An 18665-nucleotide genomic window follows, 5' to 3' on the forward strand; every position below is an offset into this window, starting at 1 on the left:
GATTTAGAATACAAAAAAGGGAGGTGTGAGGAGGTCAGGGAAACAAGCAAATGAAAGATAAGTTATGGGAAGGTTCGATTTGTTTTTTCCTCTTTTTTCTTTTTTCCTTTGTTTTTAATTGTTTTTATTTTTCTGTTTTTTATTGTGATGTATTGGTTTTGTTATTGTTTAATTTGGTGTTTTTTCTTTTGCCTTTTTGTAAACTTAAAACTTTAATAAATACTATTTTTTTTAAAAAAAGAGTACTAAGCAGAGTGGGAGGAGAAAAATAAAAGGAGCAGTTTCTGAGGGAGTTTTTAGACTGGGCTTGGTTTGAGTGTCTTGGGAGAGTTTTATGCCAGGAGCTAGCTAGAGGGCTGACTTTGAGCCAGGAGAAGTAGAAGCTGTGTGGATACAGCCTACATGCGTCTCATTCCAGTCAGGAGGGGAGAGATCTTCTAGAAAGAGAAGACTCCCAAACCAGTAACAAGGGGTGTGGCAATCCTCAGGGTCTGTTATACTATTTACTTCAATAAGAGTATGTAAACGCAGTCAGTAACATTGGAAGATAAGGACGGATCAAGGACGGCACGCAGGAAGTCACTTACACAGAATTGTATTAATTTGTTATAATTTTTATAATTGGGTTAAAATCTGGAAAATCAATAAAAAAGTGATGAAGAAGTTCCAACAAAAGAGAATCATAGAATCATAGAATCATAGAGTTGGAAGAGACCACAAGGGCCATCAGGTCCAACCCCCTGCCAAGCAGGAAACACCATCAGAGCACTCCTGACATATGGTTGTCAAGCCTCTGCTTAAAGACCTCCAAAGTAGGAGACTCCACCACACTCCTTGGCAGCAAATTCCACTGTCGGACAGCTCTTACTGTCAGGAAGTTCTTCCTAATGTTTAGGTGGAATCTTCTTTCTTGTAGTTTGGATCCATTGCTCTGTGTCCGCTTCTCTGGAGCAGCAGAAAACAACCTTTCTCCCTCCTCTATGTGACATCCTTTTATATATTTGAACATGGCTATCATATCACCCCTTAACCTCCTCTTCTCCAGGCTAAACATGCCCAGCTCCCTTAGCCGTTCCTCATAAGGCATCGTTTCCAGGCCTTTGACCATTTTGGTTGCCCTCCTCTGGACACGTTCCAGTTTGTCAGTGTCCTTCTTGAATTGTGGTGCCCAGAACTGGACACAGTACTCCAAGTGGACTTTAAAACTATTGGACTATATGGGGAAGGCGAAAATAAGAAACCAAAAAGAGGAAATGCTTGTGGAGGAGTGGAGATCCTTTTCAGAATATCTGAGAAAATATTAAAGTCAAATGAAAACACAGGCAGGACTGGAAATATAAGCAAAGGAAGGAGAATGATAAAGGAATCTAATGTTGGTTATTTGTTATAGAAAAGAGTATTACATTTAGTAGACAAAGGATTTGAACAGAAGCATCATGGAAGTAAGGATGAGGAGTCAAAATGTTGAGGGACTATTGTATTGAAACTGAATTGAATTTGTTAAATTGTATGAAAATTAATTTTAAATATATGTAACATAAAGAGAACACGATGCTGTATGAAGTGAGCCAATGGCTTGATCCAGTAGGGCTTTTCTTATGTATTCATAGAGCCCATGGTGATTTTAATAAATTAAACAGAGTGGAACTTTTGATCAGAGTTTTTCTTTTTACTTAAGGATTGGCACAATGAGGAACGATATTTCCCTCCACAGAAGGGGAAGACTGCCATAGGAAGACAAAGAATGTCATTCATTTCTATAAACCTTTTAAGAACTGTATTACATTCTGCAAACATTTCTGTGTGCTCGGAAATTCAATTGCCTTCAAACCAGCCATGGTCATTATTCCGTGGAATCCATCTTGAACATGATACCATGTCACTGGCACACCGTGGTCCTCTAGCCGCTTCTTGTACAACAGCCCATCATCCCGGAGAACATCAAATTCACAGGTTAGAATGAAAGCCTCTGGGAGCTGACGGATTATGTCATCCTCTGCTAGAAGGGGGGCAAACATTGTCTCATAACCTCTTTTAACTTGTTCATAAAGTTCTTCTGAAAATGGAGCAGGTTCTACAGGAACATAGCCCCTAGCTTTAAATTCTTCTGGAATGTTATCAGCATTGATCCATTTTTGGTATTTCTCTCTCAAATCAGGAGGGACATGGGCGCCTTTCAGAACTCCATCTACATTCATTGTCTTCCCAGTGAGATATGTCAAACCAAGACTGACAGCTCTTTTCCGGAACAAGAAAGGAACTGAATGGCTTTGCTGATAGGATGGCAGATTGAAGTCCATTCCTTGGAGGAATGGGTAAATGAGGACCTGAGCTCGCACTCTTGGGAGGTCCTCTCTGGTCACCAGTTCTTGGCAAATGGCTGCAGCATATGTGCCTCCACTACTCTCCCCAACAATGGCAATGCGGCTGGGGTCCACTCCGTATTCCTTTGCATTCTTCAGAAAGTGTATTACAGCAGTTAAACAGTCCTGTACAGGGAGTGGATACGGATGCTTAGTAGCTAAACGAAATCTAAAGAAAAAAGAAGATATAATCAACATTTGACATCATACTTGGGGCTGAGGTACCTTCAGCACCCCCAAGGAGGCTGGTCCCCCTAAGGTGATTGGCATTTCCATTCAAATGGTTATGTGCTCCATGTCATGTGATCATTTATGCAATATGGGACTTACCGGGGGGGGGCAATATTTACTCAAGTTGGCACCCCTGCCTTCACGCAAGCAAGCCAAATTCCAATCAGGCAGATGCCACTCAAGGAGGGTGAAAAAGAGGGGCAATGGTGCAGAGGTGGGGGTCTGCGGTGATTTCAGAGAGAAGAAGAGGAGTTTGGATTTGATATCCTGCTTTATCACTACCCCCTACCCTGTTTTCCCAACCTGTAGAAGGACCAGACTCCAGTTTCTCATGGGACGCGGGTGGCGCTGTGGGTAAAACCTCAGTGCCTAGGACTTGCTGGTCGTAAGGTCGGCGGTTCGAATCCCCGCGGCAGGGTGAGCTCCTGTTGTTCAGTCCTAGCTCCTGCCCACCTAGCAGTTCAAAAGCACCCTTAAGTGCAAGTAGATAAATAGGTACCGCTTTATAGCGGGAAGGTACCGTATTTTTCGCTCTATAACACGCACCAGACCATAAGACACACCTAGTTTTTGGAGGAGGAAAACAAGAAAAAAAATATTCTGAATCTCAGAAGCCAGAACAACAAGAGGGATCGCTGCGCAGCGAAACAACAAGAGGGATAGCTGTGCAGCCTGCATTCGCTCCATAAGACGCACACACATTTCCCCTTACTTTTTAGGAGGGAAAAAGTGAGTCTTATAGAGCAAAAAATACGGTAAACGGTGTTTACGTGTGCAGCACTGGTGCTGGCTCACCAGTGCAGCTTCATCATGCTGGCCACGTGACCCGGAAGCGTCTTCGGACTGCGCCGGCTCCCGGTCTCTTAAGTGAGATGAACGCACAACCCTAGAGTCGGTAACGACTGGCCCATACGGGCAGGGGTACCTTTACCTTTACGGAGTCTCAAAGTGGCTAACATTCTCCTTTCCCTTCCTCCTCCACAACAAACACTCTGTGAGGTGAGTGGGGCTGAGAGACTTCAAAGAAGTGTGACTAGCCCAAGGTCACCCAGCAGCTGCAAGTGGATGAGCAGGGAATCGAACCCGGTTCACCAGATTACGAGTCCAGCGCTCTTAACCACTACACCACACTGGCTCTTCAGGGAGAACTGAAGAGGCCTGGTGTGGAGCATTGAGCCCCAGTGCCTGAGGTTTTCCATGATAATATAATGCTAGTTCACATCCTGTTCTCAGTGGCCAGTGGTCAATCATTGGAGAAACTCACAATCAGAACATGAGTCCTGTGGTACTCTTCCCTCCCTCAGCTTCCAGCAACTGGCATTCAGAAGGACACTGTCTCCACCTGCAAAGGCAGGCAATAGCCATCATGGCTAGTAGCCACTGGTAGTCTTATACCGTGTGCATTTGTTTAATCCTCTTTTAAAGCCACCCAAGTTGGAGGCCATCATTGCCTCCTGAGGGAATGAGTTCCACAGCTTAACTACACACTGTGTAAAGAAGTACTTTCTTTTAGGTGAATCTTCTAGCATTCAGCTTCATTGAATGGCCACATGTTCTAGAGTTAAGAGAGAGGGACAAAAACATTTATCGAGTTTTATGTAAAAGTAGTTTAATGTTCCTTATATGATGCCTTGGAAGTAGTTTTGTCCTGAAAGGCAGGATAGAGATAATCGCAACAGAAAGAACTGGCATTGATTGAGAAGCCATATCAGCCTCTCATGGTGGATAAGGTTATCCATGAATACTAGTCGCAAGGTGGATGGGCCATCTCCACTATCACAGGCAGTAATGCTTCTGAATACCAGATGATGTACATTGCAACTGGGAGTAGTGCTCCTGTGTCTGGGTCCAGCTTGGGGGCTTTTCATTGGGATATTTGGTTGGCCACCGTGAGAACAGGATGTTGGGCCCCCTTTGGCCTGACCCAGCTTCTTATGCTTAAAGCCAGAGGGATTGGGTCCAAAGGCATAAAAATCAAAATACAAAGGTGAACACCCATTCTAAAGGTTGGCAAATTCACGATGTTGGCAAAATCAGCCGTTTTCTGGGCTCATGTGGAAGGGTTAGAAACTGAAGTGTGAAGATACTTACTCAACACACATAACCACTGAGTCGGTTCCGTGGGCAAGCGAATGGCAGATCCTTGCAGAAGTTCCTGGAAAAAGGCACATAACCTTTAACGAGTCTCCTTTGGCAACAACTAAGTTGAACTGAACCCTTTATAAATGGGGCATCACTAGTTGAAAACCATTATGTACATTTTGTTCCCTCCTGATCAACAGTTTCAATGGGTAAAACTCTGAAGAGAACCAAAAAATCCATACTTTTAAAGCAAGGTGTGCTTGGAAGAACGAAGACTGGGATCCATTTTGGACTGGCTAGCGAAAGGCTGGCTGGGAAAGATGCCTTTGACTCCAGTGTTCCAGTTACAGATAGGTAGCCGTGTTGGTCTGCCATAGTCAAAATTAAAAAATTCTACATTCATTCTACTGACTACATTCAGGAGGCTCACAGACAACTTTCCAATACCGCCTTTTACACAAAATTGGACTCAGACCCCACACAAGAATGCAAGAAAGAACTGAACAAGATTGTTAAGGAGCTACCCCCACACATCCAAGAACAGATCCTCACCAACACACCAACAGAACCTCGACCAGGAACTTTCTATCTTCTACCTAAAATACACAAACCAGGAAAATAAAAAAATAAAAAAATAAAATAAAATACACAAACCAGGAAATCCAGGACGCCCCATCATTTCAGGTATTGGCACTATTACAGTGGGTGTCTCCGGTTATATGGACTCTGTTCTGAAACCATATGCCATCAGTGCTCCCAGCTATGTACGTGACACCAGAGATTTTCTGAGGAAAATACAATCTTTCATAGGCGCCGACTCCATGGGGCCTGAGGGGGCTCGAGCCCCCTCAAAAAATTTTTTTGGGGGGGCTCACCCCCCCAATAATCTCGGGCGCCCTTCCAGCAGAGCGCCGCCACCGTCCCCCGCCTCCTCCCCACCTGCTCCCTCGCCAGCCAGCCAGCCAGCCGCGCGCCCTAGTCGGAGAGCCCCGGCCGTCCCCCGCGAGATTAGGGAATCCCGGGGACGGGGGCTCCTGCCTCGCTGCTTCGCAGCACCACCGCCACTGCCAAGGCACTGCCGGGGGGAATTTCCTTCCTCCTGGCGGTTTCAGCGGTTTAGGGCCGGAGCGGAGGGGGCTCGCCCTCTCTTCTCCGGCTAGCCCCACGTTTCCCGCATATCAGCTGCTCCGGAGCTGATTAATAGGCGCAGCACGCTCTCCCCTATTCGCTCACGAGGAGGTGGCGCCACTTTATTTGCATATTCATGAGCTTATTTATTATTCATGAGCTTTCCCGGGCCCCCCCCCCAATATTTTTTATAAGTCCGCGTCCCTGCAATCTTTAAATAATCTTCCCAACAATACTATACTAGCTACTATGGATGTGGAATCTCTGTATACCAACATCCCACACAACGATGGTTTACAAGCTATAAGGAACACCATTTCAGATAAAACCACAGCGGACCTTGCCACCAAACTCTGCCAATTTGTCCTTACCCACAACAACTTCAAATTCGGTGATGACCTGTTCCTTCAGATCAGCGGCACAGCAATGGGCACCCGCATGGCCCCACAGTATGCCAACATCTTCATGGCAGATTTAGAACGTTTCCTAAACCCCTACCCACTCAAACCTCTCTTGTACCTGCGATACATTGACAATATTTTTATCATCTGGACACATGGTCAACAGACCCTGGACACCTTTCACCAGAAATTTAATGATTTTCACCCCACAATCAACCTTACAATGAATCAATCTATGCAAGAAATACATTTTTTGGACACTACTATAAAAATACAGGATGGGCGCATAGACACCACCTTATACCGTAAACCAACTGACCGATAAACATATCTACATGCCTCTAGCTACCATCCCAAACATACCAAACAGTCCATTGTATATAGCCAGGCACTACGTTACAGCCGCATCTGTTCCAATTCTACAGACAGAGACTCTCACCTAAGAGATCTACAGCAAACCTTTTCAGAACTAAAATACCCAGCAGATGAAGTTAGACAACAGATCAACAGAGCCAGACTTATACCCAGAGAGAACTTGCTGCAAGACAGACCCAAAAAAGAAAATAACAGAACACCTCTAGTAATCACATACAGCTCCCAAGTTAAAACAGTACAACGCATCATCATCAACCTCTCCTGGACAATGACAGTTCTCTTTCTCAAGCTCTGGGAGGAAGACCTTTCATTGCCTACAGACAGCCACCCAATCTTAAACAACTCCTAACCCACAATAATACTACAACCAGACTTAACACGGACACTGGCACCAGAGCCTGCAATAAACCCAGATGCCAACTTTGCTGCCACATACACCCGGACAACACCATTACTGGCCCCAACAACATCACACATACCATCTCGGGACTATTCAATTGCTCATCATCTAACATTGTGTATGCCATCAAATGCCAACAGTGTCCTTCAGCTCTCTATATTGGACAAACAGGCCAAACCTTACGCCAAAGAATAAACGGACATAAATCTGACATCAAGAATCACAAAACAGAGAAACCAGTAGGAGAACACTTCAATCTCCCAGGACATTCTATACAAGATCTCAAAGTAGCTGTTTTACTACAAAGGAATTTCAGAAATAGACTGGAAAGAGAAGCTGCTGAATTGCAACTCATTACCAAACTTAAAACCATGGAGAGACCTGGTTTGAACAAAGACATTGGATTCTTATCCCATTATACATGACTAAGCCATTTCTCACCTTCTCACCCCTTGCCTTTTCCTGTAAGACCTATTACAGTCGTTAAGAGTCGTCAACAGGCTCATCTCAGCTATCTGCCAATCTCCCATTCCCACCACCCTTCTGAGTAATACCCCTCCCCACCTTCTCACTATATAGAAGGATCTGGCAACTTCTGTTTCAGTGTATCTGAAGAAGTGTGCATGCACACGAAAGCTCATACCAAGAACTAACTTAGTTGGTCTTTAAGGTGCTACTGGAAGGAATTTTTTTTATTTTGACTTTGACTCCAGTGATGCACAGCTGTGGGAACAAGCCCTGCTTGAGATGACCATGGACTCCCTCCATGCAGAATGAACGTGTAAATACGTGAATAAGTCAGAACAGGACCAAACAAACCTCAGACCACATTTTTGGGCTTCTTTCAAATTAATTCTGACCATCTCTGGAAGACCTTTCATAGAAGTCCATTGAAGTACGAAGCACAAATACCTTCTTTGGCATTTTTCATTGACCTTGACATTAGGAATTAATACAGAACCAGACATCTCTGGAACAGGAAGGCTCAGCCCCGTTTTCTTACCACACAATCCCATCCTGCCATGTTAAGCTGCCTACAGTTCAGAAACTTCAGCAGGTGCAGAATTCAGCAGCCAGGTTGCCCACCGTGGTTTGGGTATATAATGCCAATCCTGGAGTGACTGCATTGGCTGCCAATTTGTTTCTGGGCCCAAGCCCAGAACTGCTGTGGCTCCCCGTTTGTGGAATGCTCTCCCCCGGGGAGACCCACCTGGCGCCTTCGTTTCATATTGTCAGGTGCCTTTGGCTAATTAACCAATAGACGGCCTTTTAAACTGTGTGTAGGCACAGGTTATTAGATAGATATAGATAGATAGATAGATAGATAGATAGATAGATAGATAGATAGATAGATAATACTTTATTCGGCTATAAGCCCACCAGGTAAAACCAATCGGTAAATAAAATAACATTTTACATTCTAAAATATCAACTAAAATATTTCAGCGCATAGTCTCGTTCACATTACATACAGTCTCTAGATGTACCATATTATGGCCTTGAATATAAAGATGGTGGATAGAGTTTACTAGATTTTAATAGTCATACAGCATTCCATGAAGTCTTTTATATGAAAGAACAGAATTCAGGAATCTTGCAACCTGTAGTGTTCTATAAGAGTCAATGTCCTGGAGTAGATAGGCTAGATGTAATTCAGGTGGTTTAGCAACAGTTTCCAAAATGATTGAACTCAGAATCCTTGATCGGGGAACAATATATAAAGGGCAATTAAACAAGATATGATGAAGGGATTCTATTGATTTGTTGTCACATGCTCATAAAACAGAGGTTTTACCATTAGAAAATATTGTTCAGCACATTTGAGGGGAACACATTAAATCTGGCTCTAACAAAAGCGAATCTATGCGACGCAGCCGATAAGGTAGACAGATATCGAGGTATCTGGGACATAAATGTAATGCCCTGGTTTATCGGGGAACATGTACCACCACCTGTAGTAAGATTTTATTGCAAGTCGACCTCCTCCAATCTTTGTTTGATGTCCTTTTTGCTGTAATTAGATCTAAGTTTAATATATCGGAAGGAGAGATTCCATAAGTCAACAGTTTGGAATGGATTTTTGTTGCCCATGAGCTGGTGAATTCATCTCTCCAAAGGCACTGAATAAGATGGTAATTGGGCAATTTATGCCAGAGAGACAGCCAATAATTAAAGGCATGTCTCCACATCAGGATCTCTAAGGAGGGGGTCTTCAGTTCTAAACGAATAGCAGCGTTGCTTACACAGGAGGGTAGTTTCAAAAGGCGTCTGAGAATTTTTTTTTGCAATGTCACCAGAGGCATATGGTTTACAAAAGCGCCCCATAGAGGGACCGCATAGGCCATAGTTGCAACCACTTTTGCACTATAAACTTTTAAGGCAGATGGAACATGCATAGCCCCCTCTGTAAAGAAAAAGTGTAGTAGTGCGTAGATAAGGGCTTTGCCCTTATTTTGTAAGTATGTGATATGCGCTTTCCATCCCATATTATGCTGAAAGTAAATTCCTAGATATTGAAATTTGTAGACTTGTTCAATTGGCTTCCCCTCGAGTTCCCATCTATACATTTAAGACTCCTGGAAAAAATTAGAACTTTAGATTTGGAATGGTTAATAGTAAGTAAATTTGATTGGCAATATAACATGAAGATCTTAAAAGCCCTCCTCAAACCAATTCTTGAATATGAGAGGATCACCGCATCGTCAGCATACAATAATAAGGGGCAGCGATAGTCTGCAAGCCTGGGTGCATGAATGGTGGTTTGGGCCTCAACTAGGGGAGTTCTCATGTCACTAATATAAAGATTAAAGAGATAGGGGGCAAGGATGCACCCTTGTCCTACCCCCTTATTTATTGGTACAGAGTTTATGAGATCGCCCTCGGGTGTTAACCTCACCCTAGCGGCCGTCCCTTCATGTAATTTAATCATAAGCCACAACAGCCTTTTCTCTATGCCCCACTTTGCCAATTTTTCCCATAGCAGCTCTCTAGAGATACTGTCAAAAGCCGCCTTCAGATCTATAAAAGCGGCACATAGAAAACCATGAGTGGGGGAAGAATACTTTTGCGCCAAATGATATAAAATTAGTGCATGGTCAATAGAAGCACGATTTGGTCTAAACCCGGCCTGTTCATGGCCTATCAGATTGGAATCTTTGGCCCATTGGGTTAGTTTGGTTAGCAGGAAGCGAGTATAGATTTTTCCGATGATTGATAATAAACTGATATTACGATAGTTTCCTGGGTCCTCTGGTGGTCCTTTTTTATATATAGGAATTATGATGGACTCCTTCCATGATCTAGGTATCTGGCCCGTGGCATTAATTGCATCAAAGATTTTTGCAAGGATTTTGGCCCACCATACTGGGTGTGTTGTTTAATAGCTTCCGCCGGGATCAAATCGGGCCCTGGGGCTTTATCAGTTTTCAATTTAGCAATTAAATCTACTATTTCCTCCGGGTCAGTATCTGGCCATATAGGCAAGTGACATGAAAGAGTATCAGGATGAATGTTAGAGATAGCTGTCTGGGAGAAATATTTTCTTAGAAATTGTTCCCATGTCGGGGCTGGTATAACCGTCAATGGATATTTCCTCGATCTTTTGTTGATTAGATTCCAGAAACCACGAGAGCTGCGAAGCTTAGAGGCAGCAATCAACGCTTGCCAACGTCTTAGGTGCCATTCATGCTTGGCTGACTTCTGTGCCTGTTTGTAAGCAATTTTGGCCTGCAAGTACTCTGGGGGAAGAGTTTCAGCTCTAGAAGATTTATTTCTGTTGTAAATACAACAGAGAGAGAACCTAGCTTGCTTACATTTGGAATCAAACCAAGGAGCACCGAACCTGGGTTGATCTTGGTTAACCGGGTGAGTCGGCATCGTAAAGAAGCTAGTTAAAGCTACAGAGAGGTGGGAGAACCACTCCAATATCCTATTTGGTTCAGACAACTCCGTCACTGAGACAATAAAGGATTCGGAGATATTCCTCTGGAAGAATTCTGCGTATTTTGGGGCCTGTTTCATAGACCATTTAATGCTTCTTACTTGAGCTGCAGCATTTAAACCTACATGAATTGGGTGTGAGCCGCTAACCGGGTGCCAGTCAAGCGTTAGCTTGGCCGCTAGAGGTAGGTGGCCACTGGATTGCACATTGTCTACTTTAAAATAAAAGAAGTTTGAGAATAGGTCTTCTGAAACTAGAAGGTAGTCAAGGACACTATTTGATGTTATGCCCAAATGAGTGAATTCTCCTGGCACGTCCGGAGGGCAATTGCCATTCAAAATGTTCAAATTCATACGAATGGCCAATTGATAAAGAAGGACTCCCGCCTCATTCACTCTGATGTCCTTAGATCTTCTTGATGTAAAGGAGATTAAATCAGATTTTGGATAGGGGGGAGGTACCCACCACTTGGCCTTAATTATCCCATCCCAGTTGGCGGCTGTACGTGCACCACCCATTATCGATGGTATATTAGGGTACATGCCAATAAATGATCTTCCAGAGAATCCCATCTATAATGGAGGTCCGATACAAGACCACCTGGAGGAAGATAAACATTGGTGATTAATAGGGAGAATTTTTCACTTGAAATCAGACCAGTAAAGGCAAAAGGAGGAAAAGTCTGAACTAGCGAGAGTTTAGCACTCATTTTAAGCGATATGTTGATTGCAAGACCACCTCTGGACCAGCCACCTTTTTGGGAGGGACTAGCTGGAAGTGATATCAGTTCGAAGCCATTTATATCTATTTTATCTTCTTCCCATGTTTCTTGCAAAAGAATTATCTGAAAAGAGTTTATATAGGACAAAAATTCAGGATCTAATCTTTTGCTTTTTCAGCCAGTAATATTCCAACTTAGGACTGCTAGCTGGGTACTTCTGTGTTGTTCTTTTAACAGTCAAAGCGAAGGAGGGACAGACTCTCTGGGAGAGACAGAAGATGTAACAAAAAAAATAGTTATTTTACATTGGGAAGATGGTAACTGAGAAGAGCCCTCCGAATTAAAGTTTTTAACAATTTGGTTCGACTGTTGGAACACCGAGGTTGATCTACTAGAAGTAGATCCCTGAACAAGAAGTCTCTTCATTTCGAAAGTCTTTGAACAACTTGACAGAGAAATACCCAGAGAGGGAGAAATTGAGTCCGTCGGAGGAAACCCTCTAGCAGATTTATCATCAGGCATTAGGATGATTTTATTGATGCGTCCCATCGGGTCTTCAATTGTTTCCGACGACGGGTCCCGAGGTATAACATTCACAGTTGAGGGGACATCGGGGGCGGTAATTGCGGAAGACTCTCTCGGGGGCATCACTTGTGAACTACTTCTATAACTGGTCGAAACTGGAGAAGATTCTAGCTCTGGCATAGATGAGTGAGTTAAAGAGGGATTTGAGTCAGGCAAGGAAATCAGAGTTTCGTCCTTAGGTGTGTTGGGCGATGAATATAGATGAAGGTTAAGTGAGGATGGCAGAGCCTGGTCGTCTTGTGGAATAGCACTGGGGGCATTAACAAGTTGAAGATTTGGGTCTTGCAAGATGGTTTTTGTTTTCAAAGTGGGGCTGAGCTGAAGAGGGTCTACCACTTCTGTCCGGTGAGCCCAAGTGGGATTGTTTGAAGCATCGTTAGTATCTTCCTCTCTGCGTTGGGCTTGCAAAAGCTGAGATTTAAGCGTGTCGAATCTTTGCATCATCACCGACTGTTCTTTCGAAGGGAGGGCTCTGAACGAATCAATAAGTTCCCTTTCCTCAAGGGCAGTCTGCAGGTTTCCGTCCTCACGTATGGCTGTTTGAGAGGGTATCGAAATTGGTCGGAAATGGCACACTGCAGAATCATCGCAGAGGGGTCTGACAGTATTTTGAAGTAAAGCAGAGTCACTTGTCCTAATGTCCTCACCGCCAGGGCACCTATTTAGAAGGGGTTTGATCTTGCTATCTGCAAAACCCCTTGTTGCTACGATATCAGCCATGGACAAAAGCATTTTCCGCCTGATAATAATAGATGGTATCTTTTCAGAGTGAAACGCAAGTATCACCTTCAAGAAGGTGGTCTGTCGGAACAGGGGCATCACCGCATATAGGTCAATCTGGTGTTTCTTAAGTTTTAAAAGTTTGCTTAAACAGTCTTTAGCCCCTTCTAGTGATGACCATCTTCCTATTTCCGACCTGACAGAAAGGCAACTTTTCTTGGGTTGCAGAGTTAGTATCTGATTATTCAATTGGGAATTTAAGATATATTTAATTTTAGTCTCCTTTCTTTTGTCTGAATTGGGGTGAGGCAATAAGTTTTTGACCTCACAAACTGAAGATTGTGTTGTTGATTCAAGTTTTTCGACTTTCAGCAGGATATTGGATAATTGTGAAGATACCTTATCCAGCCTTTTAAAGATACAGTGAAGGGTCTTAATTACTAAGTGTAACTGCTCACAGCTGGGGAACTCCCCCCTATCAGATGTTAAACCATCATCCTGTGGTGAGAGTTTTTCTTTCATATTCTCCTTTACCGGCTTTACTTTTGAAAAATTTTGAGTCGTCAGAGTTGGAGTGTCTTCTAAATCAATTAGAGGTAGGAAGCGATTTTGAGTTTCCACCGCAAGACAATGCTCGGCATGGTCACTCCCTCTTCTATTCCGGTGTGGCACCAACCTTGATAGTTTTGGTTTAGGGGATGATAGGTAGTGTGGTTGCTGACCTTGAGCCAGACATCCTGGAGAGTGAAGTCAAATGGGCCTTAGAAAGCACTGCAAATAACAAGGCCAGTGGAAGTGATGGTATTCCAGCTGAACTGTTTAAAATTTTAAAAGATGATGCTGTTAAGGTGCTACACTCAATATGCTAGCAAGTTTGGAAAACTCAGCAGTGGCCAGAGGATTGGAGAAGATCAGTCTACATTCCAATCCCAAAGAAAGGCAGTGCCAAAGAATGCTCCAACTACCGCACAATTTCACTCATTTCACATGCTAGCAAGGTTATGCTTAAAATTCTACAAGGAAGGCTCAAGCAGTATGTGGACCGAGAACTCCCAGAAGTGCAAGCTGGATTTAGAAGAGGCAGAGGAACCAGAGACCAAATTGCAAACATGCGCTGGATTATGGAGAAAGCCAGAGAGTTCCAGAAAGACATCTACTTCTGCTTCATTGACTATGCAAAAGCCTTTGACTGTGTTGACCACAGCAAACTATGGCAAGTTCTTAAAGAAATGGGAGTGCCTGATCACCTCATCTGTCTCCTGTGAAATCTCTATGTGGGACAAGAAGCTACAGTTAGAACTGGACATGGAACAACTGATTGGTTCCAAATTGGGAAAGGAGTACGGCAAGGCTGTATATTGTCTCCCTGCTTATTTAACTTATATGCAGAATTCATCATGCGAAAGGCTGGGCTGGATGAATCCCAAGCCGGAATTAAGATTGCCGGAAGAAATATCAACAACCTCAGATATGCAGATGACACAACCTTGATGGCAGAAAGTGAAGAGGAATTAAAGAACCTTTTAATGAGGGTGAAAGAGGAGAGCGCAAAATATGGTCTGAAGCTCAACATCAAAAAAACGAAGATCATGGCCACTGGGCCCATCACCTCCTGGCAAATAGATGGGGAAGAAATGGAGGCAGTGAGAGATTTTACTTTCTTGGGCTCCATGATCAGTGCAGATGGTGACAGCAGTCACGAAATTAAAAGACGCCTGCTCCTTGGGAGAAAGGCGATGGCAAACCTAGACAACATCTTAAAAAGCAGAGACATCACCTTGCCAACAAAGGTCCGTATAGTAAAAGCCATGGTTTTCCCAGTAGTGATGTATGGAAGTGAGAGCTGGACCATAAAGAAGGCTGATCGCCGAAGAATTGATGCTTTTGAATTATGGTGCTGGAGGAGACTCTTGAGAGTCCCATGGACTGCAAGAAGATCAAACCTCTCCATTCTGAAGGAAATCAGCCCTGAGTGCTCACTGGAAGGACAGATCGTGAAGCTGAGGCTCCAATACTTTGGCCACCTCATGAGAAGAGAGGACTCCCTGGAAAAGACCCTGATGTTGGGAAAGATGGAGGGCACAAGGAGAAGGGGACGACAGAGAATGAGATGGTTGGATGGTGTTCTTGAAGCTACTAGCATGAGTTTGATCAAACTGCGGGAGGCAGTGGAGGACAGAAGTGCCTGGCGTGCTCTGGTCCATGGGGTCACGAAGAGTCGGACACGACTAAACGACTAAACAACAACAACAACAAAGGGGCTCGTCAAAGTCTCTCAAGCGTTTGTTCTGACCCATACTTCCTCAGGCCAAGGATCATACGATTCTTAAGTTAACATAACATTTAACTCACAAATAAGATAGTTAAGACCACCAGAAGATGGCACCGTGGATGTAAGCTCCTTGGATGGATACTAATAGTGAAGTTTTCCTCTCCACTGCGGTAAAATCCACTTACAACATCAGTCTTCCGTGGGCGCCTCGGACCCAGTTTGCAGCTTCTCGCAAGAGGAAGTATTGAAATGTGACAGCCTCAAAATGTCTAGGGGGTAGGGTGCCAAATGTCCTGTCTCCACTGGCCTCTCTCAGCCCTCTATGACAGCAGCCTGGGCACAAACGATAACTTATTCAGGATTTAAACACCACACGGCGTCTTCCTCTTAAGCCCTCTCTCCAATTAAGATAATGGCAGCCAAGGCCAGCCCGCTGATAAGAGAGAAACAAGGAGCAGTCTGCAGCAATCTGGAGTAGGGCCAAATCTCTCAGAAGGTTGCCATGGCATATGGCTGCAGCAATTATAAAATGCTTCAGAGACTGACTAGGTCAGTTAAGATAAAATATAAAGGATTAAAAGAAGATTAAAAGAAATCCGAGGAGCCCCGGTAGGCGCGTCTTACCTCGGCGCCATTTTTCCACTCCTCACACATAAGCATGTTCCACAGGTTATTGACATTGTTTGTTGTTATTCTTTATATTGTTATAGATTTCGGGGGAGACCACCCTAAACCTTAGAAACTAGTAAGTGGTAGGATTTTGATTATTATTTGGAGCAGGCATAGGCAAACTCCGGCCCTCCAGATGTTTGGGACTACAATTCCCATCCTCCCTGATCACTGGTCCTGTTAGCTAGGGATATGGGAATTGTAGTCCCAAACATCTGGAGGGCCGGAGTTTGCCTATGCCTGATTTGGAGTATTGAAGGGAAGATTGGAGGCCAGCGGAAAAAACACTTTCCAAGTCAGTGCCTCAATTGGATAGAGGCCTTAACTTGACAAAAGGGGTTGTTGGCACATATGCGAGGAATTCTTGGGCCTGAGCAGAAAGAGGTTGTCAGACTCATGGCAGTTGGGGGGGGGGGTTGAGTTTTCAGGAAAAGAGTGTCTTTAGAGCGGTGTTTCCCAAGCTTGGGTCTCCAACTGTTCTTAAACTACAATTCTCATCATCCCATCCTACTGGCTTGGCAGAGAGGTGGTACCCAACTTTTGTAGCAGTATTCATAAAGGTAAAAATAAATACCCAGAGGCAGCAGAAACCACCCCCACCCCTCCATAGCAAACATTTCATGACCTTTACATTAAAGTATCACCCCAAATTCTCCACAAACAACAAAGTGAAGCATTTCAAAAACATTTCAAAGAACTTACGGATGCTTCCAAATAGTGCAACCCCTCCATGAAGAAAGATGATTCCTTTCCTGTTCCCAGCAGGTGATGTCTTGGGCCAGTACAGCCTCACAGGCACCCCATCAAAAACCAGGTCCCTTGTGATCATTTTTGGGTCTTTCACTTCTGGAATTAATAGGTTTAGGATCCTGAGTATGGAATATCTATGGAAGATGCCCAGTTTTTCCAGAATTCCTCCCTGTTTAAACCAAAACATTTAGCATTTTAAATCAGCATTAGATATATGTATTGCATATATGTATTGCCTATGGAACAGAAACCGTGCATGGGAGATGACTGTGCTGTTTATCCTTTCCTTCCTTTTGGGATGGAAACATTCTCTTTGAGCAGCCCAGAAGTGAAGCCCCTGCCCACTCCCCTTTCCTAGTACGCTTCCTGTTATTTCAAACTTTAAGATGCAACACAAATTGGGGGTATTCAGTGCTAGTACTACTCAGGATAAATCCAGTGGAGTGCATAAGAACCTAAGCAGTGTAGGAGTACAAATATCCAGAGTGTGGGAATCTGATGGTTTTACTATGAGGAATTATAAAATATGCATCAAGCCATTGTGTCAGCTGTGAAAGCATGGTGTTGATTGGGTTTAATTCATTGACAGTAATTTCCAATCAAATCCCACAACCCTCTGCATCTCTGGCCATTTCCTCTACTGTCCATTTCTCTCTGCTTGCGTACACAGCCCAGGTGCCCGTTGCTTTGCCAGGCATCACAGCTGTCAACCGTCCCTTATTTGGCAGGAAACTCCCTTATCCCAGCGCCGTTTCCCGCTGTTATCCTGGATTGATGATGTCCCTTAAATTTCCCAGGTTTCCAGAGAAGCAGCTCCTCTCCCTCCCTGCCTGCCAGCCAGGGAGGAGGGAGGCTCCAGCTGTGTTGCTTGGCTGCGTTGCTCACCCAATAAGGAGTCTAAGAACGACTGGGGGATGGAGCTTGCATGCCTTGTGCCGATCAAATCGGCCGTGTTGCCTGGGGACTCGCCATTGCTAAGCGCTTCCCAGCAGAGAGGTGACAGTGTGGTAATATTGAGGCTTGGAAGTGAGCAATAGCCCTGACAGAGCTGGTCTGGGGAAAGGAGAAAGGTCTACTTACGGAAAGTAACTGCAGCACTTACCAAGCAACAATCAGGGGGGCGGAATGAGAAGCAAGGAAAGGGAATGGTGGGGGGCCACCAGGGGGCACATTGGAAGATGGCTGACAATAACATCTCTCCGACCCACACGAGGCAATTAAGAGGCTGATATGGGAGTATGCAGCCTCCCTTGCGCCCCCAAGGGAATGGGGGGACTGCCTTGCCAGCTGTGCCCATAATTCACCCCCGGATTCAAAAGAAGGGGGTGACCGGGCACTTTGGCACAAAGCCCTTGGGTGGGGCCGCTCTCCCGGACGCTGTCTCTGATCGCGCACTGGTTTGCATTACTTCGAAATATATAATTCGATAAAGAAGCAAATGCACATACTTCATGTGAAGATCGGGTGTAAAGACTGCTGATTAATGGGATCTCTGTGTGAGGAGCGACGGGCTGGACAATAAATCAAGTGAAGACTCATCATTAAAAGACTGGTATGTCGGACTGAAATGGAAAGGGGGGGAGGAAAAAACTTTTTTTGTCTTATATGAGTACGCAATAATCCTCCCTCCCAGAGAGTAAGAATCGTTGCAAATTAATAATCACAAACTGGAGATTAAAAGCTGTGTGGAAATGAATAATTGATCAAAGAGAGGCTGGTGGGAATATTGGGAATGGAAGGAAAGCTTTGTGACGCAGTTTCAAATGGAGATTCGTCAAGTCGGCCTGCCCACAGGAGGATGGGGGGGGGGAGGACCGTGGTCATCTGAATGTGAATGTATGGTTATCGGAATGTGAATTTGACCCGGCAGAGCCCCCTGAGATACAGATTCGCAGGGCGGTGGAAATCACAGACAGACTGTATGAATGTTTTTTATGGAGGTGTGGAAATGGCGGCTGTCCTTTATGTGATATGGCTCCTGGAGAGTGTAAAATCCACACAGGATATGTTTGTTTTCAACCCGCTTGT

At 44.3% G+C, this 18665-nt stretch overlaps 1 protein-coding gene and 1 long non-coding RNA gene across 2 annotated transcripts in view; one reads left to right on the forward strand and one right to left on the reverse strand.

Moving 5' to 3' along the window:
* LOC309521471 overlaps window positions 1-18665 on the forward strand; it is a 177863-nt gene that overhangs the window by 128877 nt on the left and 30321 nt on the right. The window lies entirely within an intron of this gene.
* Window positions 1649-17690, reverse strand: LOC309521454 (arylacetamide deacetylase-like 4). The gene is made up of 4 exons (XM_082203970.1): window positions 17523-17690; window positions 16590-16733; window positions 4686-4749; window positions 1649-2532 (listed from the first exon to the last, which is right to left on the reverse strand). Exons 2-4 carry the CDS (start codon window positions 16714-16716, stop codon window positions 1758-1760), a joined length of 966 nt encoding a protein of 321 aa, XP_082060096.1. The 5' UTR covers window positions 16717-16733; window positions 17523-17690; the 3' UTR covers window positions 1649-1757.

Source organism: Podarcis vaucheri (assembly GCF_965113315.1).
Source record: "Podarcis vaucheri genome assembly, chromosome: 16".
Classification (NCBI taxonomy): domain Eukaryota; kingdom Metazoa; phylum Chordata; class Lepidosauria; order Squamata; family Lacertidae; genus Podarcis; species Podarcis vaucheri.

Bases quoted from the DNA above. Each gene is read 5' to 3' on its own strand.
- LOC309521454 (XM_082203970.1), bottom strand. From the start codon at position 16,716: ATGATCACAAGGGACCTGGTTTTTGATGGGGTGCCTGTGAGGCTGTAC. The intron at 4,750-16,589 runs GTAAGTTCTTTG...GCCTTTTTCCAG, and splicing joins TGCACTATTTGGAAGCATCC to GAACTTCTGCAAGGATCTGC. The intron at 2,533-4,685 runs GTAAGTATCTTC...TTTTTTCTTTAG, and splicing joins TCAGTGGTTATGTGTGTTGA to ATTTCGTTTAGCTACTAAGC.